The sequence below is a fragment of the Caloenas nicobarica genome, chromosome 18 (assembly GCF_036013445.1).
Source record: "Caloenas nicobarica isolate bCalNic1 chromosome 18, bCalNic1.hap1, whole genome shotgun sequence".
NCBI lineage: Eukaryota > Metazoa > Chordata > Aves > Columbiformes > Columbidae > Caloenas > Caloenas nicobarica.
In genome coordinates, this window is record NC_088262.1 from 10579990 (window position 1) to 10603158 (window position 23169).

Below are 23169 nucleotides of genomic sequence, written 5' to 3' on the forward strand. Positions count from 1 at the left end.
GTCACAGGAGTTCTGGTTGACAACAGGTTGACCATGAGCCAGCAACGCGCCCTGTGGCCAAGAAGGTCGATGGTACCCGGGGTCCATGAGGAGGAGCGTGGCCAGCAGGTTGAGGGAGGTGAATCCTCCCCCTCTGCTCTGCCCTGGTGAGGCCCCATCTGAGTTGTGTGTCCAGTTCTGGGCTCCCCAGTTTAAGAAGGACAAGGAATTACTGGAGAGAGTCCAGCGCTGGGCTACAAAGATGCTGATGGGTCTGGAGCATCTTTCTTGTGAGGAAAGGCTGAGAGAGCTGGGGCTGTTGAGCTGGAGCAGAGAAGCTGAGAGGGATCTGATCAATGTGATCAATATCTCAGGGTGGGTGTCAGAGGATGGACCAGACTCTGTTCAGTGGTGCCCAACGCCAGGGTGAGGGGCAACGGGCACAGACTGAAACACAGGAGGGTCCAGCTGAACATGAGGAGAAACTTCTTTGCTGGGAGGTGCCAGAGCCTGGACCAGGCTGCCCAGAGCGGGTGTGGAGTCTCCTTCTCTGGAGACATTCAAACCCGCCTGGACCGACCTGTGTGATCTGCTCTGGTGACCCTGCGTGAGCAGGGGGGCTGGGCTGGGGGATCTCCAGGGGGCCCTTCAGCCCCAGCCAGGCGGGGATTCTGGGATTCTGTCACTTGTTCTCAAGCCGAAGTGAAATTCCGTAGTTCTCTGCAGGCTCAGCAGCTGCTCTGCACTGAAGGAGACACACTTAGACAAGAGCCTCGAGAAAGCCCGTCCAGAAGGTTTCAGTGTTTGAAGCCATTAGGCGTGTAGGCTTTGAAAAGAGGTTTGAAAGTGCCCCGGGGGGCAGCGGAGCCGCCGGGGCTGGAGCTGCCGGCCCTGCCCCGGGCCCGCCGGGGACTCCATTTCCCAGCACCCGGCGAGAGGAGAAGGGCCGGGAAGGGAAGGGAAGGGAAGGGAAGGGAAGGGAAGGGAAGGGAAGGGAAGGGAAGGGAAGGGAAGGGCCGGGCGGGGCCGGGCGGGGCCGGGCGGGGCTGCTGCGGGCGGGGCCGGGGCTGCCGTGAGCCCGGGGACCGGGACGCTGCGGCCATGGCCACCAGGCCCGCGCCCGCTGGGGGCCGGGGGCGCGAGGGCCCCCGGTGTCGCGGCCACGGGACGCGGAGCGGCGGCGGTTGGTGCGGCCGGTGCCGTTGGTGCGGTCGGTGCCGTTGGTGCGGTCGGTGCCGTTGGTGCGGTTGGTGCGGTCGGTGCCGTTGGTGCGGTCGGTGCGGTCGGTGCCGTTGGTGCGGTTGGTGCGGTCGGTGCCGTTGGTGCGGTTGGTGCGGTCGGTGCGGTCGGTGCGGTCGGTGCGGTCGGTGCCGCGGCGGCTGCTCCGTCCTGCAGCATCGCGGGAGGTGCTGTTCATCTCGGCGACTTGTGGATCTGGAGACTTCGGTTGACGCCTTGAGCTACTGGAGTGTGTCCAGAGAAGAGCAGGAGAGCTGGTGAGGGGCTGGAGCACAAGTGTGATGGGAGCGGCCGAGGGAGCTGGGGGTTCAGCTGGAGAACAGGAGCTGAGGGGAGACCTTCTGATCTCTGACCTGCCCGAAAGGAGCTTGGAGCCAGGGGGGGTCGGGCTCTGCTCCCCAGGAACAAGCGCTGGGATGAGAGGAAACGGCCCCAAGTTGCGGCAGGGGAGGTTGAGGCTGGATCTGGGGAACAATTTCTTCCCCAAAGGGCTGTGGGGCACTGGAACAGGCTGCCCAGGGCAGTGCTGGAGTCACCATCCCTGGAGGGGTTTGAAAGATGCAGAGATGAGGTTCTCAGGGACATGGGGTGGGGGCGGACTTGGTAGTGTGAGGTTTATGGTTGGACTCAATGATCTTGAGGGTCTTTTCCAACCAGAATACTTCTGCGATTCTGTGATTGCAGGTGTGTTTAAGGCTGAGATGGAGCCTGGTTTCCAGGGCCTTGGAGAGGCGTGAGCAGCAGGGAGCCAGCCGGGGGGGCGGCAGGGGGACGTAGGTTTAACAGCAAGTCGGGAAATCCTCCTCTCCCTGCAGGTCAGAGTGTGGACGTGAGCAAGGATCTTCGATCCCCACCGGGGGCTGACAGCGGAGGAATCTGCGAGGAGACCATCTTGAGCAAGGGAAAGCCCGGCTCTTGCCATGGTGAGTGTGATGGGTGCTCAGACAGGCCTGGGAAATCCCCAGTGCTGCTGTGGCACTGGCTGGCAGGCAGGAGCCATCCCGAGGGCTGGGGGCTTCTGCCCAGCTGGCAGGCAGGAGGGGCTGAGCTCCCTGGTGTCACTGAAGGTGTCACATCTCTCTGCTTGCCCGGGGTTTCACCTGCCATTTCCCAAGCAGCGCGGGCGGGACGAGGGCTTCGCTGGTGCTGCTGGGCTTCTCTGGAGAAACCTGCCTCTGGCTTTAGTGTGCTGAGAAAGTCCAGCTCAGACTCGCTTGGTTTTGCAATGAGGGAATTTGCCTTTCTCCGTAGGCTACGCGAGCCAAGAGAAGCATAAGTGGTAAGTACACTGGCGTGGTCTCCTTTCCCTGTCCGTAGGTGCTTTGGTGTGCTGGGGATGCCTGGGACGGAGGAGGGGGGACACTGGGATGAGGTGGCAGCCCTGGCTACCGGAACGGTCGCCATCCCTGTGTGAAAGGTGCAGCTCAGTGCATTGTGTCATTGCTGACCCAAACATATTCACCTGCCTCTCCAGTCAAAGGGATTTGCTTCCTGGGCTCCTATATTCTGTTCCTGTGGGTTTTCCCAAATCTGGGGGAGAATATATGCGTTTATTTCAGTTCTTCCCCTCCCCTGCTCCCTAACTGCTGGTTTAGAGGCCTCTTGCTGCCCTTCATACTGAAGCAGTGCATTTGGAGTCAAGTCCTGGCCCTGGCAGCTCTCTGTGGAAGACATGGCAGACATTACATTGCTGGTGCTTGAGCCCAAATCTTTCTTCTTGGGGGATCTCGGAAGAGCAAGCCTTGTTGACATTGGGAGCTTTTCTGCACGAGCTTGATGAGCTCACCTGCCTCAGCACCTTGAATTTGTCTTGTTTCAGGCTCTATTGATGACATCCTTGAGGACCTGCGGGGATATGATGGTAAAATGAAGCTTCTTTGCAGCTGAAAGGGCAGCATCCTTGTCCTGGTCCTCCCTTCCTGGGAGCAGGAGCTGCTGGTGCAACAGCCCTTGATCTGCGAGAGGCTCCAGTTGTGAGGGGGGAGGCAGCAGGGAGCAGGGGGGACAGCCGGGTTCCCAGAGCCAGAGGCCACTGAACAGGTTGTCCGTCGGTCTGGGGAGGTGAAGGGAAGTTTGTCTCTGATTAAAAGCCTCTGTGGTCCATGAGAAGCTGGCAAATCCCCCTGTGGAGTGCCCAGGCCTGGGCTATGGCCGTGTCCATCATCCTGCTCTCTCCCTGCGTTTTTCCAGTTGAACCCCGTGTTACATCTGCCAGAGCTTCCCAGCCGGCCGGGAGCAGCGGTGGGAGAGCCTGGAGCAGCAGCGTGCGGGCCAGCAAGGAGTGAGTGCCTTTCAGATCTCTCCGTGCTCCCCACGTCCTCCTGACCTGCCCCGTCCTCAGCTTCTGCACCCGCTCCCCGCCCCGACAGGTGGTTTGCAGAGGATGATTTCTTCAGCAAGGTCCCTGCAGAGAACAAGGCAGCTGCAGGGGTGAGCCCAAATTTGGGGAGAGAGTCTGGATGTCCTGAGGGCTGGGGCTGAGCTCTCGGGCATCGCCGGCAGGGGGAAAAGACAGGAGAGGGGAGTGGGTGTCCGGTGGGAGACAGGCTTCCAGGTACCGAGGATGGAGCAAAGCCCGGGGGCACATGCTGCTGCAGCCCAGCCTTCCTGGGTGCGTTTCGGCTCAAGCGTCGTAGGAAGAGCCCTCACCCAAAGCAATGGGCTTGGGTGTTCCGGAGGCAGCAGCAGGATCTCAGCACAGGACTCAGGGCACAGAGCGTTTCAAGTACCGAAATCCCCCCATCTCAGCCCCCGTGCGCTGCAGCCACGGCCCCCAGCACCAGCCTCCCAAGGGAAGAGCAGTGCTGAGGCATCCGCAGCGCTCGCCCTGTGCCCGTCCTCATCCTCTTGCTTTCCAGGACAAGGACGACGCGGACTGGGATTTCCTGGGGACATCGAAACCCGGTTCTGGGCCATGGAAGATGCCCGTGAAACGTGGCACTGAGAGCAGCTCTGAGACAACACTGGAACAGAGCAGCAGGAAAGGTAAGCAGGTTGCTGGATGCCTCCTCCTTGTAGGAAAGGAATCAGCAGCCTGGCTGAGTTTGTGTGAGGTCCCAGCTGATGAAATCGAAAGCCACCCAGTCCCATCTGTGACTAAGCAGAGCGGTCATTTCTAGAGCAACTCAATAACGGGCTTGGTTGTGCCACAGCTCAGGGAGTGCCACAGGTTACAGAACTGGCCTTTCCTTTGCGGGAAGGGAGGCTCAGATTTTCCCTTGGGCCTCACCCGGCCTGTTCTGCACGGTGCCAAATGAGACCAAGTTTTTGGGGTCAGGATTTGGGTGGCCGTAGCATCCGCGGTCCACGGCAAAGCCCAGCGGGGGCACGTCTGGGTGGGTCCCGGCTGCACTGTGGCTGTTACAGGCACTCGCCCCTCTTGTTCCTGCAGCGGGGATGCTCATGGGTCTGATGCTCCCCTCAAATGGCCTTTCTCCCCGATAAATCCCACTGGGCTGCTTGGATCTCTTGTTGTTTAAAAAACCAACACCTGCCCTGCTCAAACCTCCTCCCATGTGCGATCCCATCCCCAGAGCTACCCCCACGCCAGACGCCCCTGCGCACGGTGGCCCCGGTCCAGAGGAGGAAGACGTCGACGTTTGAAGATGTTGATGACGACAACCTGTTGGATGCGATGGGAATTGGCAATGGCCCAAAAAAAGAGTAAGGGCAGTGTGGAGGCGGTGGGAGTAACGCAGGGGGCGGGCTGCACGTTGAGCCGGTGCCACCGTGCTGGGGGGGGATGCTGGAGCTTCTGCCCGTGGGTTCCAGCAAGGGGCAAGAGCAGCTGGTTTGGCAGAGAAGAGCCAGAGCAGCCTGGCCAGGCTGTGTGAGGAGGGACAGCCCTGCCTCTGGAGAAACCATCTGCCACCGTGTCCCCACAGAGAGGAGCTCCGGCCAGCGCGCTCCAAGCTGGATGAGTTGTTCGGACGAGGCTCCGTGGCCAAAGTCCTGGAAAAGCCAGGTACGGGAGAGCATAGGGAGTTCAAACTGGATAAAAAGCTCCCAAAGCAGCCAGGTGAGCCCAGCCAGGGACGTTGGGAAGGTCTGCAGAGCTGACAGCATTGGCTTGGGCTAGCGAGCTTTATTTGTAATGCCCTTGCAGGGGAAATGCCCTTTCTGTCGGGGTGAGCAGGGCGGTTAACGGGCTCTGGGTCAGCGCGGGGGAAGGCGGCTCATGCAGAAGTGTTGTGCTCTGCCCTCGAGGCAGCCTGGGAGGAGGAGGAGGAGGAGGGGAGGGCTGGTGTCTTTGCAGCAGCTGCTCCTCTGGGCGCTGGCTCAAGGCTCCTTGTCTGAACAGAGGAGGAAAAGCGTTGGGACAAGGAGGAACTTGTCTTTGGAGCCTACAAGCCCTCGATGGGCTCCAGGCCCGCGGTCCAGCCGGCAACGGGGCAGTCGGTGAGGTACGGTGCTGTGCGTGTGTCTGTAGCTCCAGCCACCACCCCGCTGTCCCTGCGGCTGAGCAGGCAGGTCCCCGCATCCCCTTGCAGGCAGGTCTGCAGCTGCTTCTCCTTCCTCAGGTTTTCTGCCGAGATCAGCGGCAGCGAACCGAACCCAGAGCTCCGCTCCACACCTCGTCGTCCAGGCAGACGGAACCCCGTGCAGAGAAGAAGGGGCGGAGACGACTGGCTGGGCTTGGAGGATGACGATTTCCTGGACCCGGACCCGCTGTCCCCAGCCAAGGGCAGCCCGGCACTCAGCATCCCCAGCCCTGCCGCAGCCGGGCGGCCCAGCCCCGCCAGCCAGCTCGGGGCTGCAGAGGAGGCAGCGGCTAAACCCGACCCGATGGACTGGCTGACGGCTGCCTTGGCTCGCAGGAAAGCCGAAGCACAGGCCGAGGTGCAGAAGATAGAGGCCAAGACCATGGAGACCCAGGAGAAGAAGGTCGAGCCCTCAGAGACCCAGGAGAAAAAGGCTGAGCCCTCAGAGGCCCAAGAGAAAAAGGCTGAGCCCTCGGAGGCACAAGAGAAAAAGGCTGAGCCCTCAGAGACCCAGGAGAAAAAGGCGGAACCCTCGGAGGCCCAAGAGAAAAAGACCAAGCCCTTGGAAACCCAAGACACAAAGGCCGAGCCCTCGGAGGCCCAAGACACAAAGGCCGAGCCCTCAGAGACCGCGGGCGAAGGGCTGGCTCCCCGCTCTCCCGTCAGGTAAAGGCCCGGTCAATGGCCGCAGCGCTCCCGTCTGCTCCACGTGTGGCTGCTCCAGCAGCAGCTCTCAGCAACGCCTGCCTCAGAGTTATGAAATTCATTTAAGCACTTTCTCGTCTCCGGTTGGGGTAATGCCGCGGGTCTTTGTCCCGCTGATCCAGCCCACAGTCCCGTTCCCCTGTGCGGGTTCAGACTTGTGCCCTCTGAACGGGGCTCAGAAGGGAATTGCAGCCCAAGTGCCTCGAGTGGCGGGCAGGGGCTGTGAGCTGGGGGTGCCCGGGGAAGGGGGTGGGTGCAGCGAGGGGAGCACCAGGCTTGGAGCTGTTGGGGTCTTTGCTCCCTCGGCAGCCAAAAGGCTGAATCCTGCCGCAGCCGAGCGGGACGGAGGCTTTCAGCTGCGAGGCAGGAGCTGGTGTTGGGGAGGGATCTTGTCTCTCATGGCCTCCTCGGCTTGACCACATCGGGTGCTTTTTGCCTGCAGCCAGCTGGCCGCCTCCCCAGCAGCATCGGAGTGTCGGGCAGAGCTGCTGAGCGCCCAGGCCCGTGTGGCAGAGCTGGAGAGCCAGGTGAGCCCCAGCGCCTGTGGAGGGGGACATGGGTGAGCCAGGGGGAGGAGAAGGGGCCACGTCTGCTCCAAACAGCATCAGGGTGACGGGAGAGAGGAGCAACCTCCCTGTCCAGAGATGCCAATGGCCACCGAGTGCTGCTGTGGGGGTTCTGTCCCCGGGGCAGCACAAGAACCTTCTCCCCGGGTGCCCGGCAGGTGCGGATGCTGGAGGAGGAGCGGGCGCATCACAAACTGTTGCTGGAGAGTGCGCAGCAGCAGCACCGGGAGTACCTGGATCTCCAGAAGAGCAGCCACAGGTAGCGGGCTCTGGCCTGTGCTCCCCTCCTCCGGCAGGTCCTCGCCTACAGCCCCATCCAGCTCCCCTGAGGGGACAGTGCTGGGGCGCGTCCCAAATCCTCCCTGGGTGGGTGACAAGAGGAGGGGCCTGTCCCTTTGCCAGCAAGTCCCCAACCAGGGCACCGCACTGGGCAGCAGCAGAGGGCTCAGGGCTCAGAATGCGGAGAGCGAAGCAGCCCCTGCCTCAGTTTCCCCACGCACACAGCAACACCGATCTGCTGCTAAATCCCCGTGTGCCCTTTGGGTGCAGAGTGCCGGGTACTGCAATGAAAGTAACACTTGTTCGGTGCCGTGACCCCTCACGGGCTCTCTCCGGGCAGGACCTCAGTGACCCTACTGGAGGAGAACTACGGGCAGCGGGTGGAGATGCTGCGGCAGCAGAACGAGCAGCTGGTGGCTCAGCTGCGGCAGCAGTGGCAGGACACGGCGCGCGATCGGGCAGAGCTGCTGGCGCAGCACCGGCTGGACCTGGAGGAGCTGCGGGAGCAGCACCGGCTGGAGCTGCAGCGGCTGCGGGAGCTGCAGAGGTGAGAGCGGCACGAGCGGCATGTGGTGCCGGTACCCCCGCTCTGGGTGAAGGAACCAGGGAACGGTTTGGGGAGATGGTGAAAGGAGAAAGGAGAGTCCAGAAGCGCTGGGTTGAGGGCAGCTCAGTGGCTTTTGGAGTGGGGATTTGCTTTGCAGCTGGAGACAGGGAGATCTGGCTGGAGACATCATCCCGACGGAATGCATTGCATTTTGAAAGATGCTGAACCCCATGTTTTCTCTCCCCCAGATTCCTTTTATTCAGAACAATGAGTTGCTGATGTCTGCATAGTTTGGGTCAATGAGAAATCTGGTTTTAGGCAGAGAAGCCCATAACCCCCAGATGTGGTCCGTCCCAGATGTGGATGGCAGTCTGTGGGATGCCCCGTGACAGACCACCCTGCCAGCTCAGCTCCTGGGACCTGGTTCTCAGCCCCACGACAGAGCCTCTTCCACGGTGCCCGTCACGGGGAGCACCAGTTTGTAACAGCCCATGCTGGGCTCCTTCTCCGTGTCCTGCAGGGGGTCTGTCCAGGAACTGCGCAAGAAACACGAGGAGCAGCTCCAGCACGTGAAGTGGCTGAAAGAGCAAGAGATGGATGTGCTGACCAGCACCACTTCACACACCAGGTACGGACAGCCGGTGTCGTGTCCCCGCGTTGATCCCTGGCCAGGGCGTTCCCTGTCCTCCGGGAAACCAGGCCCGCAGCACAGGAGGAGCAGGGCCCATCCTCTCTCCCACCCGCAGCCCCCAGGGATGCTGGGCTGTTATTTAGTATCTGTCTGTGCTCCCCGAAGCAGCAGCTGCATCTTCCTCCGGCTGTGCTCTGATCCCGAGAGGTTCGGGGCAGGGCTGCCCGGCCTATGGCCCAGCACACGTCCCCGTCTCGTTCGCAGTGAGACAAAGTGTGTCCCCCAGGGTGACCCTCCCCTCGCTCCTCTGCACAGGTCTCTGGACGGCATCATTGAGAAGATGGAGAAGTTCTCCAGTGACCTGCAGAACATGTGCAAGAGGGACATGGAGGAGGAGCGGAGCCGTGTCCAGGAGCTGGTGACCAACACGGAGGCCAGGCTGGGCGAGCAGACTCGGCTGCTGGAGCAGGTGAGCCCACGCTGTGTCCTCTGCCCGGGCCAGGCTCCTGGCTGGGTCCGGGGCGTTTCTCTGGCCCACAGGAGGTCCCCGGCCTGGAGCCCGTGAATGGTGTCTGTCCCTGCAGCATCTGGCAGGCTCACGGGTGGGTCCTGCTCACCAGGGAGATGTTCAGCGCTGCCTTCTGGTGACAGGGATGTCGCTCGGGGTGGTGAGAATGGGGGTGTCCCAGGAACAGGCTCCACCAGCCCGTTTCAGATGTTGACTGAAGCATCAACTCTGTCTCTCCCCTTTACCCGTGAGGAGTTTGGGCAGCCAGACCAGGCGCAGCCGCCTCTGTTGTGAGTCTGGGGAGAGGAAACCCCCACGGTGGATGAGGCAAAACCTCCCCGTGCCACGGCGACGTGTCCAGAGCCAGTTCTGCTCCCCCCAGGGCTGTCCAGAGGGGACATGTGGCACAGACAGTGCGGCAGAGCTGCATTTTTCAGGGCTGCCAGGGTGGCAAAGGACCACTCAGGCTGGGTATTTCCAGTGCCGAGGAACTGCTGTGCGGTGAGCGTGTTTGAGGGTGTGCAGCACGGTGAGGGGCTGCGTCCGTTCTGAGGAAGGAGTGTGTGTGTGTGTCCGGTCCCAGCTCTGCCAGCCCTGGTTCCCACAGGTGGAGGGGTGAGGGCACTGCTGGAGCACCGGGGGCTGTTGCTCTGCACCCAAAGCGGCCACAGGAGGAGCTCAACAGGGGCTCTGCCTCCCCCTCAGAAGACGTGAGATGGTGTCCGGGACAGGGCAGGTGATTCATCGGTTTCCCCCGTGCCCACCCTAGGAGCGGGCAGAGCTGAAGATGCAGGGCCAGGAGCTGAAAGCCAAGGAGGAGCAGCTGGCGAGAGACAGGCAGAGGCTGGATAAGGCCTGGCAGGAGCTGAGGCTGGAGAAGGAGAAGGTGAACGGGGCCGCGCTGCGTGTCCAGCAGCAGGAGGAGCTGATGAGAAGCTCGAAAGAGGTAAGCCGAGCGTCTGCACCACGGTTCGTAGCGGTGCATGGGCTGGCAGCACAGCCAGGGTCTCACAGCCCTCCTGAAGTCATGAATCCTGTGCCGGGAGGGGAACAAGGGGACGCGCAGAGGAGCCCCAGCCCAGGGCAGCGAGGGTCCCTGTCCCCAAGCTCCCCAGCCGCTCTGCCTTGCAGCTCTTGGCCCAGAAGCACGCGGAGGGGGAGCGAGCCCTGGGGGAGGCACGCAGGATGCAGCGCGAGTTCTGGGACAAGCTGCAGGTCCTGCAGCAGCAGCAGGAGCAGCTGAAGCAGCAGCAGGAGCAGCTGAAGCAGCAGCAGGAACAGCTGAAGCAGCAGGAGTGGCGTCTGGACCAGGAAAAGGCCTCCTTAGCTTCCACGTACAGCGCCCAAGTGGAGCTGCTGAAGTACCAGGCCGAGCAGGTGAGGCGGGGGAGAGCGGGGCTGGAAGGGGCTGCGGAGCCGCTGGCGGAGCTGGGCTGGGTGAACCCGACGGGGCCCTGAGAGCCGGGGGGTCTCCTGAGATCAGGGCTGAGCCCTGGGCTGGGCCGGGTGGGCTGGAAGAAGCCGCGGGCAGCCAGAGGAGTGACAGCAGAGGCAAGGAGAGGGGGATGCTCGCAGCTTGTCTCAGGCTGGCTCCACGTCCAACCCGAGATGGACATCGTCCTCAGCTTGAAGGGGTTGCCCTCTGCTCAGCCCTTCCCTGGGTGGGAGATGCCAGCTCTGCTGGACTCTGGCTTTGTGGTGTCCCCATCCTGTGCCGTCAGGTCCCTGCTGGGTCTTTCCCCAGGCAGGGACGCTCTTGGAGGCTTCCCCTGCGGGTCTTGCTCAGACTGTGAGGTTCTAGGCTCTGGAGGAGCATGAGGAGGGGTCCCCTTCATGGGGGGCCATGGTACGAGGGAGGCTTTGGGATCCTTCTCTTGTTGATGAGCAACACCTTGGACTGTGACCCTGTTTCTGTGGCACTTTCTGGGATCATTCCCACCCATCCTTCCTCTCTTCTCAGGAGGATGATTACTTAGAAAGGGAGAAGATCTTCTTGGAGTCCCTCAAGAAAGCTCGATACAACACTTCATGTCTGTCAGCATCCCGTCCGTCCTTCTGCCCTTCTCCGGACCACGATTTCTTTGAGGTTACGCAGTTATTTCTGGAGATCCTGAGGAAAGCGCCCTACTGCACTTCACCTCTGCGAGCATCCCGGCCGTCCTCCCTGCTCCTGACCACCATTTCTTAGAGGGTTTCTTAAGAGAAATGGGTTTAAAAGCCCAAGTCTCTTTTGCCTTGTGTTCCAACCCCTGAAAGGCCCCCAGTCTGGACTGTTTCTTTGCTGTACCTTTCAAGTTGTTTTGTATCTTATAATTAAATTATTTTTTAAAGCACAAACGTCTGAGATTCTGGTATGGGAAACCTGGGGTCAAGAACATTTCTGTGACAGTTTTGTGCACAGGAATCTGTGTGTGGCACCACTTTGCTGATGGAGCTGGGAAGGAAATTCTCGTCCTTCTCTGGAGCCAAAAAACCCACAGATGGTGGTTGGAGAAACTGCCAATTTGACCTGGAATGATGAAGCCGGTGTTTGAGGGCAGAAATCAGTTGACCCAGGTCCTTGGGTCTGGAGGTTGTTGTGGGATGTTCTTCTGGTTTTTAAAGGCCATCTTGCAGAAAACAACAATCCCAAGTGAGGTGTCCAGGCTGTTTTTTCCTCCCCATGCATTCCCAAGGAGCTTTGTCTGATTTCCTTCAGTTTGTTTTTATATTGACTCGGGGCTCGCGCAGGGCTGTCTGGATTAGCAGAGGAAAGCTGTTGCTTTTACCAGAAGGTCCTGGTGCCCAGTGAACCCAGTACAGCTCCAGCTGCCCTGTTTGTCTGGCCTCCATCCGTCAGGGCGAGTGCCACTGGCCACCCGGCCAGCGCTACCGGGAGGCAGTTGCCCCCGTAGGGGTGGATCCCGCCGGCCGTGGTAGGGCCGAGCTGTCACAGGAGTTCTGGTTGACAACAGGTTGACCATGAGCCAGCAACGCGCCCTGTGGCCAAGAAGGTCGATGGTACCCGGGGTCCATGAGGAGGAGCGTGGCCAGCAGGTTGAGGGAGGTGAATCCTCCCCCTCTGCTCTGCCCTGGTGAGGCCCCATCTGAGTTGTGTGTCCAGTTCTGGGCTCCCCAGTTTAAGAAGGACAAGGAATTACTGGAGAGAGTCCAGCGCTGGGCTACAAAGATGCTGATGGGTCTGGAGCATCTTTCTTGTGAGGAAAGGCTGAGAGAGCTGGGGCTGTTGAGCTGGAGCAGAGAAGCTGAGAGGGATCTGATCAATGTGATCAATATCTCAGGGTGGGTGTCAGAGGATGGACCAGACTCTGTTCAGTGGTGCCCAACGCCAGGGTGAGGGGCAACGGGCACAGACTGAAACACAGGAGGGTCCAGCTGAACATGAGGAGAAACTTCTTTGCTGGGAGGTGCCAGAGCCTGGACCAGGCTGCCCAGAGCGGGTGTGGAGTCTCCTTCTCTGGAGACATTCAAACCCGCCTGGACCGACCTGTGTGATCTGCTCTGGTGACCCTGCGTGAGCAGGGGGGCTGGGCTGGGGGATCTCCAGGGGGCCCTTCAGCCCCAGCCAGGCGGGGATTCTGGGATTCTGTCACTTGTTCTCAAGCCGAAGTGAAATTCCGTAGTTCTCTGCAGGCTCAGCAGCTGCTCTGCACTGAAGGAGACACACTTAGACAAGAGCCTCGAGAAAGCCCGTCCAGAAGGTTTCAGTGTTTGAAGCCATTAGGCGTGTAGGCTTTGAAAAGAGGTTTGAAAGTGCCCCGGGGGGCAGCGGAGCCGCCGGGGCTGGAGCTGCCGGCCCTGCCCCGGGCCCGCCGGGGACTCCATTTCCCAGCACCCGGCGAGAGGAGAAGGGCCGGGAAGGGAAGGGAAGGGAAGGGAAGGGCCGGGCGGGGCCGGGCGGGGCCGGGCGGGGCTGGGGCTGCCGTGAGCCCGGGGACCGGGACGCTGCGGCCATGGCCACCAGGCCCGCGCCCGCTGGGGGCCGGGGGCGCGAGGGCCCCCGGTGTCGCGGCCACGGGACGCGGAGCGGCGGCGGTTGGTGCGGCCGGTGCCGTTGGTGCGGTTGGTGCCGTTGGTGCGGTTGGTGCGGTCGGTGCCGTTGGTGCGGTCGGTGCCGTTGGTGCGGTTGGTGCGGCCGGTGCCGTTGGTGCGGTCGGTGCCGTTGGTGCCGTTGGTGCGGTTGGTGCGGTCGGTGCGGTCGGTGCGGTCGGTGCCGCGGCGGCTGCTCCGTCCTGCAGCATCGCGGGAGGTGCTGTTCATCTCGGCGACTTGTGGATCTGGAGACTTCGGTTGACGCCTTGAGCTACTGGAGTGTGTCCAGAGAAGAGCAGGAGAGCTGGTGAGGGGCTGGAGCACAAGTGTGATGGGAGCGGCCGAGGGAGCTGGGGGTTCAGCTGGAGAACAGGAGCTGAGGGGAGACCTTCTGATCTCTGAACTGCCCGAAAGGAGCTTGGAGCCAGGGGGGGTCGGGCTCTGCTCCCCAGGAACAAGCGCTGGGATGAGAGGAAACGGCCCCAAGTTGCGGCAGGGGAGGTTGAGGCTGGATCTGGGGAACAATTTCTTCCCCAAAGGGCTGTGGGGCACTGGAACAGGCTGCCCAGGGCAGTGCTGGAGTCACCATCCCTGGAGGGGTTTGAAAGATGCAGAGATGAGGTTCTCAGGGACATGGGGTGGGGGCGGACTTGGTAGTGTGAGGTTTATGGTTGGACTCAATGATCTTGAGGGTCTTTTCCAACCAGAATACTTCTGCGATTCTGTGATTGCAGGTGTGTTTAAGGCTGAGATGGAGCCTGGTTTCCAGGGCCTTGGAGAGGCGTGAGCAGCAGGGAGCCAGCCGGGGGGGCGGCAGGGGGACGTAGGTTTAACAGCAAGTCAGGAAATCCTCCTCTCCCTGCAGGTCAGAGTGTGGACGTGAGCAAGGATCTTCGATCCCCCCCGGGGGCTGACAGCGGAGGAATCTGCGAGGAGACCATCTTGAGCAAGGGAAAGCCCGGCTCTTGCCATGGTGAGTGTGATGGGTGCTCAGGCAGGCCTGGGAAATCCCCAGTGCTGCTGTGGCACTGGCTGGCAGGCAGGAGCCATCCCGAGGGCTGGGGGCTTCTGCCCAGCTGGCAGGCAGGAGGGGCTGAGCTCCCTGGTGTCACTGAAGGTGTCACATCTCTCTGCTTGCCCGGGGTTTCACCTGCCATTTCCCAAGCAGCGCGGGCGGGACGAGGGCTTCGCTGGTGCTGCTGGGCTTCTCTGAAGAAACCTGCCTCTGGCTTTAGTGTGCTGAGAAAGTCCAGCTCAGACTCGCTTGGTTTTGCAATGAGGGAATTTGCCTTTCTCCGTAGGCTACGCGAGCCAAGAGAAGCATAAGTGGTAAGTACACTGGCGTGGTCTCCTTTCCCTGTCCGTAGGTGCTTTGGTGTGCTGGGGATGCCTGGGACGGAGGAGGGGGGACACTGGGATGAGGTGGCAGCCCTGGCTACCGGAACGGTCGCCATCCCTGTGTGAAAGGTGCAGCTCAGTGCATTGTGTCATTGCTGACCCAAACATATTCACCTGCCTCTCCAGTCAAAGGGATTTGCTTCCTGGGCTCCTATATTCTGTTCCTGTGGGTTTTCCCAAATCTGGGGGAGAATATATGCGTTTATTTCAGTTCTTCCCCTCCCCTGCTCCCTAACTGCTGGTTTAGAGGCCTCTTGCTGCCCTTCATACTGAAGCAGTGCATTTGGAGTCAAGTCCTGGCCCTGGCAGCTCTCTGTGGAAGACATGGCAGACATTACATTGCTGGTGCTTGAGCCCAAATCTTTCTTCTTGGGGGATCTCGGAAGAGCAAGCCTTGTTGACATTGGGAGCTTTTCTGCACGAGCTTGATGAGCTCACCTGCCTCAGCACCTTGAATTTGTCTTGTTTCAGGCTCTATTGATGACATCCTTGAGGATCTGCGGGGATATGATGGTAAAATGAAGCTTCTTTGCAGCTGAAAGGGCAGCATCCTTGTCCTGGTCCTCCCTTCCTGGGAGCAGGAGCTGCTGGTGCAACAGCCCTTGATCTGCGAGAGGCTCCAGTTGTGAGGGGGGAGGCAGCAGGGAGCAGGGGGGACAGCCGGGTTCCCAGAGCCAGAGGCCACTGAACAGGTTGTCCGTCGGTCTGGGGAGGTGAAGGGAAGTTTGTCTCTGATTAAAAGCCTCTGTGGTCCATGAGAAGCTGGCAAATCCCCCTGTGGAGTGCCCAGGCCTGGGCTATGGCCGTGTCCATCATCCTGCTCTCTCCCTGCGTTTTTCCAGTTGAACCCCGTGTTACATCTGCCAGAGCTTCCCAGCCGGCCGGGAGCAGCGGTGGGAGAGCCTGGAGCAGCAGCGTGCGGGCCAGCAAGGAGTGAGTGCCTTTCAGATCTCTCCGTGCTCCCCACGTCCTCCTGACCTGCCCCGTCCTCAGCTTCTGCACCCGCTCCCCGCCCCGACAGGTGGTTTGCAGAGGATGATTTCTTCAGCAAGGTCCCTGCAGAGAACAAGGCAGCTGCAGGGGTGAGCCCAAATTTGGGGAGAGAGTCTGGATGTCCTGAGGGCTGGGGCTGAGCTCTCGGGCATCGCCGGCAGGGGGAAAAGACAGGAGAGGGGAGTGGGTGTCCGGTGGGAGACAGGCTTCCAGGTACCGAGGATGGAGCAAAGCCCGGGGGCACATGCTGCTGCAGCCCAGCCTTCCTGGGTGCGTTTCGGCTCAAGCGTCGTAGGAAGAGCCCTCACCCAAAGCAATGGGCTTGGGTGTTCCGGAGGCAGCAGCAGGATCTCAGCACAGGACTCAGGGCACAGAGCGTTTCAAGTACCGAAATCCCCCCATCTCAGCCCCCGTGCGCTGCAGCCACGGCCCCCAGCACCAGCCTCCCAAGGGAAGAGCAGTGCTGAGGCATCCGCAGCGCTCGCCCTGTGCCCGTCCTCATCCTCTTGCTTTCCAGGACAAGGACGACGCGGACTGGGATTTCCTGGGGACATCAAAACCCGGTTCTGGGCCATGGAAGATGCCCGTGAAACGTGGCACTGAGAGCAGCTCTGAGACAACACTGGAACAGAGCAGCAGGAAAGGTAAGCAGGTTGCTGGATGCCTCCTCCTTGTAGGAAAGGAATCAGCAGCCTGGCTGAGTTTGTGTGAGGTCCCAGCTGATGAAATCGAAAGCCACCCAGTCCCATCTGTGACTAAGCAGAGCGGTCATTTCTAGAGCAACTCAATAACGGGCTTGGTTGTGCCACAGCTCAGGGAGTGCCACAGGTTACAGAACTGGCCTTTCCTTTGCGGGAAGGGAGGCTCAGATTTTCCCTTGGGCCTCACCCGGCCTGTTCTGCACGGTGCCAAATGAGACCAAGTTTTTGGGGTCAGGATTTGGGTGGCCGTAGCATCCGCGGTCCACGGCAAAGCCCAGCGGGGGCACGTCTGGGTGGGTCCCGGCTGCACTGTGGCTGTTACAGGCACTCGCCCCTCTTGTTCCTGCAGCGGGGATGCTCATGGGTCCGATGCTCCCCTCAAATGGCCTTTCTCCCCGATAAATCCCACTGGGCTGCTTGGATCTCTTGTTGTTTAAAAAACCAACACCTGCCCTGCTCAAACCTCCTCCCATGTGCGATCCCATCCCCAGAGCTACCCCCACGCCAGACGCCCCTGCGCACGGTGGCCCCGGTCCAGAGGAGGAAGACATCGACGTTTGAAGATGTTGATGACGACAACCTGTTGGATGCGATGGGAATTGGCAATGGCCCAAAAAAAGAGTAAGGGCAGTGCGGAGGCGGTGGGAGTAACGCAGGGGGCGGGCTGCACGTTGAGCCGGTGCCACCGTGCTGGGGGGGGATGCTGGAGCTTCTGCCCGTGGGTCCCAGCAAGGGGCAAGAGCAGCTGGTTTGGCAGAGAAGAGCCAGAGCAGCCTGGCCAGGCTGTGTGAGGAGGGACAGCCCTGCCTCTGGAGAAACCATCTGCCACCGTGTCCCCACAGAGAGGAGCTCCGGCCAGCGCGCTCCAAGCTGGATGAGTTGTTCGGACGAGGCTCCGTGGCCAAAGTCCTGGAAAAGCCAGGTACGGGAGAGCATAGGGAGTTCAAACTGGATAAAAAGCTCCCAAAGCAGCCAGGTGAGCCCAGCCAGGGACGTTGGGAAGGTCTGCAGAGCTGACAGCATTGGCTTGGGCTAGCGAGCTTTATTTGTAATGCCCTTGCAGGGGAAATGCCCTTTCTGTCGGGGTGAGCAGGGCGGTTAACGGGCTCTGGGTCAGCGCGGGGGAAGGCGGCTCATGCAGAAGTGTTGTGCTCTGCCCTCGAGGCAGCCTGGGAGGAGGAGGAGGAGGAGGGGAGGGCTGGTGTCTTTGCAGCAGCTGCTCCTCTGGGCGCTGGCTCAAGGCTCCTTGTCTGAACAGAGGAGGAAAAGCGTTGGGACAAGGAGGAACTTGTCTTTGGAGCCTACAAGCCCTCGATGGGCTCCAGGCCCGCGGTCCAGCCGGCAACGGGGCAGTCGGTGAGGTACGGTGCTGTGCGTGTGTCTGTAGCTCCAGCCACCACCCCGCTGTCCCTGCGGCTGAGCAGGCAGGTCCCCGCATCCCCTTGCAGGCAGGTCTGCAGCTGCTTCTCCTTCCTCAGGTTTTCTGCCGAGATCAGCGGCAGCGAACCGAACCCAGAGCTCCGCTCCACACCTCGTCGTCCAGGCAGACGGAACCCCGTGCAGAGAAGAAGGGGCGGAGACGACTGGCTGGGCTTGGAGGATGACGATTTCCTGGACCCGGACCCGCTGTCCCCAGCCAAGGGCAGCCCGGCACTCAGCATCCCCAGCCCTGCCGCAGCCGGGCGGCCCAGCCCCGCCAGCCAGCTCGGGGCTGCAGAGGAGGCAGCGGCTAAACCCGACCCGATGGACTGGCTGACGGCTGCCTTGGCTCGCAGGAAAGCCGAAGCACAGGCCGAGGTGCAGAAGATAGAGGCCAAGACCATGGAGACCCAGGAGAAGAAGGTCGAGCCCTCAGAGACCCAGGAGAAAAAGGCTGAGCCCTCAGAGGCCCAAGAGAAAAAGGCTGAGCCCTCGGAGGCACAAGAGAAAAAGGCTGAGCCCTCAGAGACCCAGGAGAAAAAGGCGGAACCCTCGGAGGCCCAAGAGAAAAAGACCAAGCCCTTGGAAACCCAAGACACAAAGGCCGAGCCCTCGGAGGCCCAAGACACAAAGGCCGAGCCCTCAGAGACCGCGGGCGAAGGGCTGGCTCCCCGCTCTCCCGTCAGGTAAAGGCCCGGTCAATGGCCGCAGCGCTCCCGTCTGCTCCACGTGTGGCTGCTCCAGCAGCAGCTCTCAGCAACGCCTGCCTCAGAGTTATGAAATTCATTTAAGCACTTTCTCGTCTCCGGTTGGGGTAATGCCGCGGGTCTTTGTCCCGCTGATCCAGCCCACAGTCCCGTTCCCCTGTGCGGGTTCAGACTTGTGCCCTCTGAACGGGGCTCAGAAGGGAATTGCAGCCCAAGTGCCTCGAGCGGCGGGCAGGGGCTGTGAGCTGGGGGTGCCCGGGGAAGGGGGTGGGTGCAGCGAGGGGAGCACCAGGCTTGGAGCTGTTGGGGTCTTTGCTCCCTCGGCAGCCAAAAGGCTGAATCCTGCCGCAGCCGAGCGGGACGGAGGCTTTCAGCTGCGAGGCAGGAGCTGGTGTTGGGGAGGGATCTTGTCTCTCATGGCCTCCTCGGCTTGACCACATCGGGTGCTTTTTGCCTGCAGCCAGCTGGCCGCCTCCCCAGCAGCATCGGAGTGTCGGGCAGAGCTGCTGAGCGCCCAGGCCCGTGTGGCAGAGCTGGAGAGCCAGGTGAGCCCCAGCGCCTGTGGAGGGGGACATGGGTGAGCCAGGGGGAGGAGAAGGGGCCACGTCTGCTCCAAACAGCATCAGGGTGACGGGAGAGAGGAGCAACCTCCCTGTCCAGAGATGCCAATGGCCACCGAGTGCTGCTGTGGGGGTTCTGTCCCCGGGGCAGCACAAGAACCTTCTCCCCGGGTGCCCGGCAGGTGCGGATGCTGGAGGAGGAGCGGGCGCACCACAAACTGTTGCTGGAGAGTGCGCAGCAGCAGCACCGGGAGTACCTGGATCTCCAGAAGAGCAGCCACAGGTAGCAGGCTCTGGCCTGTGCTCCCCTCCTCCGGCAGGTCCTCGCCTACAGCCCCATCCAGCTCCCCTGAGGGGACAGTGCTGGGGCGCGTCCCAAATCCTCCCTGGGTGGGTGACAAGAGGAGGGGCCTGTCCCTTTGCCAGCAAGTCCCCAACCAGGGCACCGCACTGGGCAGCAGCAGAGGGCTCAGGGCTCAGAATGCGGAGAGCGAAGCAGCCCCTGCCTCAGTTTCCCCACGCACACAGCAACACCGATCTGCTGCTAAATCCCCGTGTGCCCTTTGGGTGCAGAGTGCCGGGTACTGCAATGAAAGCAACACTTGTTCGGTGCCGTGACCCCTCACGGGCTCTCTCCGGGCAGGACCTCAGTCACCCTACTGGAGGAGAACTACGGGCAGCGGGTGGAGATGCTGCGGCAGCAGAACGAGCAGCTGGTGGCTCAGCTGCGGCAGCAGTGGCAGGACACGGCGCGCGATCGGGCAGAGCTGCTGGCGCAGCACCGGCTGGACCTGGAGGAGCTGCGGGAGCAGCACCGGCTGGAGCTGCAGCGGCTGCGGGAGCTGCAGAGGTGAGAGCGGCACGAGCGGCATGTGGTGCCGGTACCCCCGCTCTGGGTGAAGGAACCAGGGAACGGTTTGGGGAGATGGTGAAAGGAGAAAGGAGAGTCCAGAAGCGCTGGGTTGAGGGCAGCTCAGTGGCTTTTGGAGTGGGGATTTGCTTTGCAGCTGGAGACAGGGAGATCTGGCTGGAGACATCATCCCGACGGAATGCATTGCATTTTGAAAGATGCTGAACCCCATGTTTTCTCTCCCCCAGATTCCTTTTATTCAGAACAATGAGTTGCTGATGTCTGCATAGTTTGGGTCAATGAGAAATCTGGTTTTAGGCAGAGAAGCCCATAACCCCCAGATGTGGTCCGTCCCAGATGTGGATGGCAGTCTGTGGGATGCCCCGTGACAGACCACCCTGCCAGCTCAGCTCCTGGGACCTGGTTCTCAGCCCCACGACAGAGCCTCTTCCACGGTGCCCGTCACGGGGAGCACCAGTTTGTAACAGCCCATGCTGGGCTCCTTCTCCGTGTCCTGCAGGGGGTCTGTCCAGGAACTGCGCAAGAAACACGAGGAGCAGCTCCAGCACGTGAAGTGGCTGAAAGAGCAAGAGATGGATGTGCTGACCAGCACCACTTCACACACCAGGTACGGACAGCCGGTGTCGTGTCCCCGCGTTGATCCCTGGCCAGGGCGTTCCCTGTCCTCCGGGAAACCAGGCCCGCAGCACAGGAGGAGCAGGGCCCATCCTCTCTCCCACCCGCAGCCCCCAGGGATGCTGGGCTGTTATTTAGTATCTGTCTGTGCTCCCCGAAGCAGCAGCTGCATCTTCCTCCGGCTGTGCTCTGATCCCGAGAGGTTCGGGGCAGGGCTGCCCGGCCTATGGCCCAGCACACGTCCCCGTCTCGTTCGCAGTGAGACAAAGTGTGTCCCCCAGGGTGACCCTCCCCTCGCTCCTCTGCACAGGTCTCTGGACGGCATCATTGAGAAGATGGAGAAGTTCTCCAGTGACCTGCAGAACATGTGCAAGAGGGACATGGAGGAGGAGCGGAGCCGTGTCCAGGAGCTGGTGACCAACACGGAGGCCAGGCTGGGCGAGCAGACTCGGCTGCTGGAGCAGGTGAGCCCACGCTGTGTCCTCTGCCCGGGCCAGGCTCCTGGCTGGGTCCGGGGCGTTTCTCTGGCCCACAGGAGGTCCCCGGCCTGGAGCCCGTGAATGGTGTCTGTCCCTGCAGCATCTGGCAGGCTCACGGGTGGGTCCTGCTCACCAGGGAGATGTTCAGCGCTGCCTTCTGGTGACAGGGATGTCGCTCGGGGTGGTGAGAATGGGGGTGTCCCAGGAACAGGCTCCACCAGCCCGTTTCAGATGTTGACTGAAGCATCAACTCTGTCTCTCCCCTTTACCCGTGAGGAGTTTGGGCAGCCAGACCAGGCGCAGCCGCCTCTGTTGTGAGTCTGGGGAGAGGAAACCCCCACGGTGGATGAGGCAAAACCTCCCCGTGCCACGGCGACGTGTCCAGAGCCAGTTCTGCTCCCCCCAGGGCTGTCCAGAGGGGACATGTGGCACAGACAGTGCGGCAGAGCTGCATTTTTCAGGGCTGCCAGGGTGGCAAAGGACCACTCAGGCTGGGTATTTCCAGTGCCGAGGAACTGCTGTGCGGTGAGCGTGTTTGAGGGTGTGCAGCACGGTGAGGGGCTGCGTCCGTTCTGAGGAAGGAGTGTGTGTGTGTGTCCGGTCCCAGCTCTGCCAGCCCTGGTCCCCACAGGTGGAGGGGTGAGGGCACTGCTGGAGCACCGGGGGCTGTTGCTCTGCACCCAAAGCGGCCACAGGAAGAGCTCAACAGGGGCTCTGCCTCCCCCTCAGAAGACGTGAGATGGTGTCCGGGACAGGGCAGGTGATTCATCGGTTTCCCCCGTGCCCACCCTAGGAGCGGGCAGAGCTGAAGATGCAGGGCCAGGAGCTGAAAGCCAAGGAGGAGCAGCTGGCGAGAGACAGGCAGAGGCTGGATAAGGCCTGGCAGGAGCTGAGGCTGGAGAAGGAGAAGGTGAACGGGGCCGCGCTGCGTGTCCAGCAGCAGGAGGAGCTGATGAGAAGCTCGAAAGAGGTAAGCCGAGCGTCTGCACCACGGTTCGTAGCGGTGCATGGGCTGGCAGCACAGCCAGGGTCTCACAGCCCTCCTGAAGTCATGAATCCTGTGCCGGGAGGGGAACAAGGGGACGCGCAGAGGAGCCCCAGCCCAGGGCAGCGAGGGTCCCTGTCCCCAAGCTCCCCAGCCGCTCTGCCTTGCAGCTCTTGGCCCAGAAGCACGCGGAGGGGGAGCGAGCCCTGGGGGAGGCACGCAGGATGCAGCGCGAGTTCTGGGACAAGCTGCAGGTCCTGCAGCAGCAGCAGGAGCAGCTGAAGCAGCAGCAGGAGCAGCTGAAGCAGCAGCAGGAACAGCTGAAGCAGCAGGAGTGGCGTCTGGACCAGGAAAAGGCCTCCTTAGCTTCCACGTACAGCGCCCAAGTGGAGCTGCTGAAGTACCAGGCCGAGCAGGTGAGGCGGGGGAGAGCGGGGCTGGAAGGGGCTGCGGAGCCGCTGGCGGAGCTGGGCTGGGTGAACCCGACGGGGCCCTGAGAGCCGGGGGGTCTCCTGAGATCAGGGCTGAGCCCTGGGCTGGGCCGGGTGGGCTGGAAGAAGCCGCGGGCAGCCAGAGGAGTGACAGCAGAGGCAAGGAGAGGGGGATGCTCGCAGCTTGTCTCAGGCTGGCTCCACGTCCAACCCGAGATGGACATCGTCCTCAGCTTGAAGGGGTTGCCCTCTGCTCAGCCCTTCCCTGGGTGGGAGATGCCAGCTCTGCTGGACTCTGGCTTTGTGGTGTCCCCATCCTGTGCCGTCAGGTCCCTGCTGGGTCTTTCCCCAGGCAGGGACGCTCTTGGAGGCTTCCCCTGCGGGTCTTGCTCAGACTGTGAGGTTCTAGGCTCTGGAGGAGCATGAGGAGGGGTCCCCTTCATGGGGGGCCATGGTACGAGGGAGGCTTTGGGATCCTTCTCTTGTTGATGAGCAACACCTTGGACTGTGACCCTGTTTCTGTGGCACTTTCTGGGATCATTCCCACCCATCCTTCCTCTCTTCTCAGGAGGATGATTACTTAGAAAGGGAGAAGATCTTCTTGGAGTCCCTCAAGAAAGCTCGATACAACACTTCATGTCTGTCAGCATCCCGTCCGTCCTTCTGCCCTTCTCCGGACCACGATTTCTTTGAGGTTACGCAGTTATTTCTGGAGATCCTGAGGAAAGCGCCCTACTGCACTTCACCTCTGCGAGCATCCCGGCCGTCCTCCCTGCTCCTGACCACCATTTCTTAGAGGGTTTCTTAAGAGAAATGGGTTTAAAAGCCCAAGTCTCTTTTGCCTTGTGTTCCAACCCCTGAAAGGCCCCCAGTCTGGACTGTTTCTTTGCTGTACCTTTCAAGTTGTTTTGTATCTTATAATTAAATTATTTTTTAAAGCACAAACGTCTGAGATTCTGGTATGGGAAACCTGGGGTCAAGAACATTTCTGTGACAGTTTTGTGCACAGGAATCTGTGTGTGGCACCACTTTGCTGATGGAGC

The 23169-nt window shown here is 61.3% G+C and overlaps 2 protein-coding genes across 2 annotated transcripts; both read left to right on the plus strand.

Moving 5' to 3' along the window:
• The first annotated feature begins 1835 nt into the window (after positions 1 to 1835).
• Positions 1836 to 11212, plus strand: LOC135995981 (fas-binding factor 1 homolog). Its single transcript, XM_065647633.1, is given in 20 exon segments — positions 1836 to 1902; positions 2034 to 2141; positions 3038 to 3079; positions 3654 to 3728; positions 3731 to 3886; positions 3889 to 4203; positions 4752 to 4881; positions 5103 to 5236; positions 5519 to 5631; positions 5752 to 5888; positions 5952 to 6057; positions 6148 to 6365; positions 6847 to 6931; positions 7129 to 7229; positions 7590 to 7796; positions 8317 to 8424; positions 8743 to 8896; positions 9705 to 9881; positions 10067 to 10312; positions 10896 to 11212. Coding segments are annotated over 20 exon segments (2907 nt in total). The 3' UTR covers positions 11124 to 11212.
• Positions 11213 to 13634: 2422 nt separating this feature from the next.
• LOC135995982 (fas-binding factor 1 homolog) lies at positions 13635 to 23011 on the plus strand. The gene is given in 19 exon segments (XM_065647634.1): positions 13635 to 13701; positions 13833 to 13940; positions 15453 to 15527; positions 15530 to 15685; positions 15688 to 16002; positions 16551 to 16680; positions 16902 to 17035; positions 17318 to 17430; positions 17551 to 17687; positions 17751 to 17856; positions 17947 to 18164; positions 18646 to 18730; positions 18928 to 19028; positions 19389 to 19595; positions 20116 to 20223; positions 20542 to 20695; positions 21504 to 21680; positions 21866 to 22111; positions 22695 to 23011. Coding segments are annotated over 19 exon segments (2865 nt in total). The 3' UTR covers positions 22923 to 23011.
• The last annotated feature ends 158 nt before the right edge of the window (positions 23012 to 23169 follow it).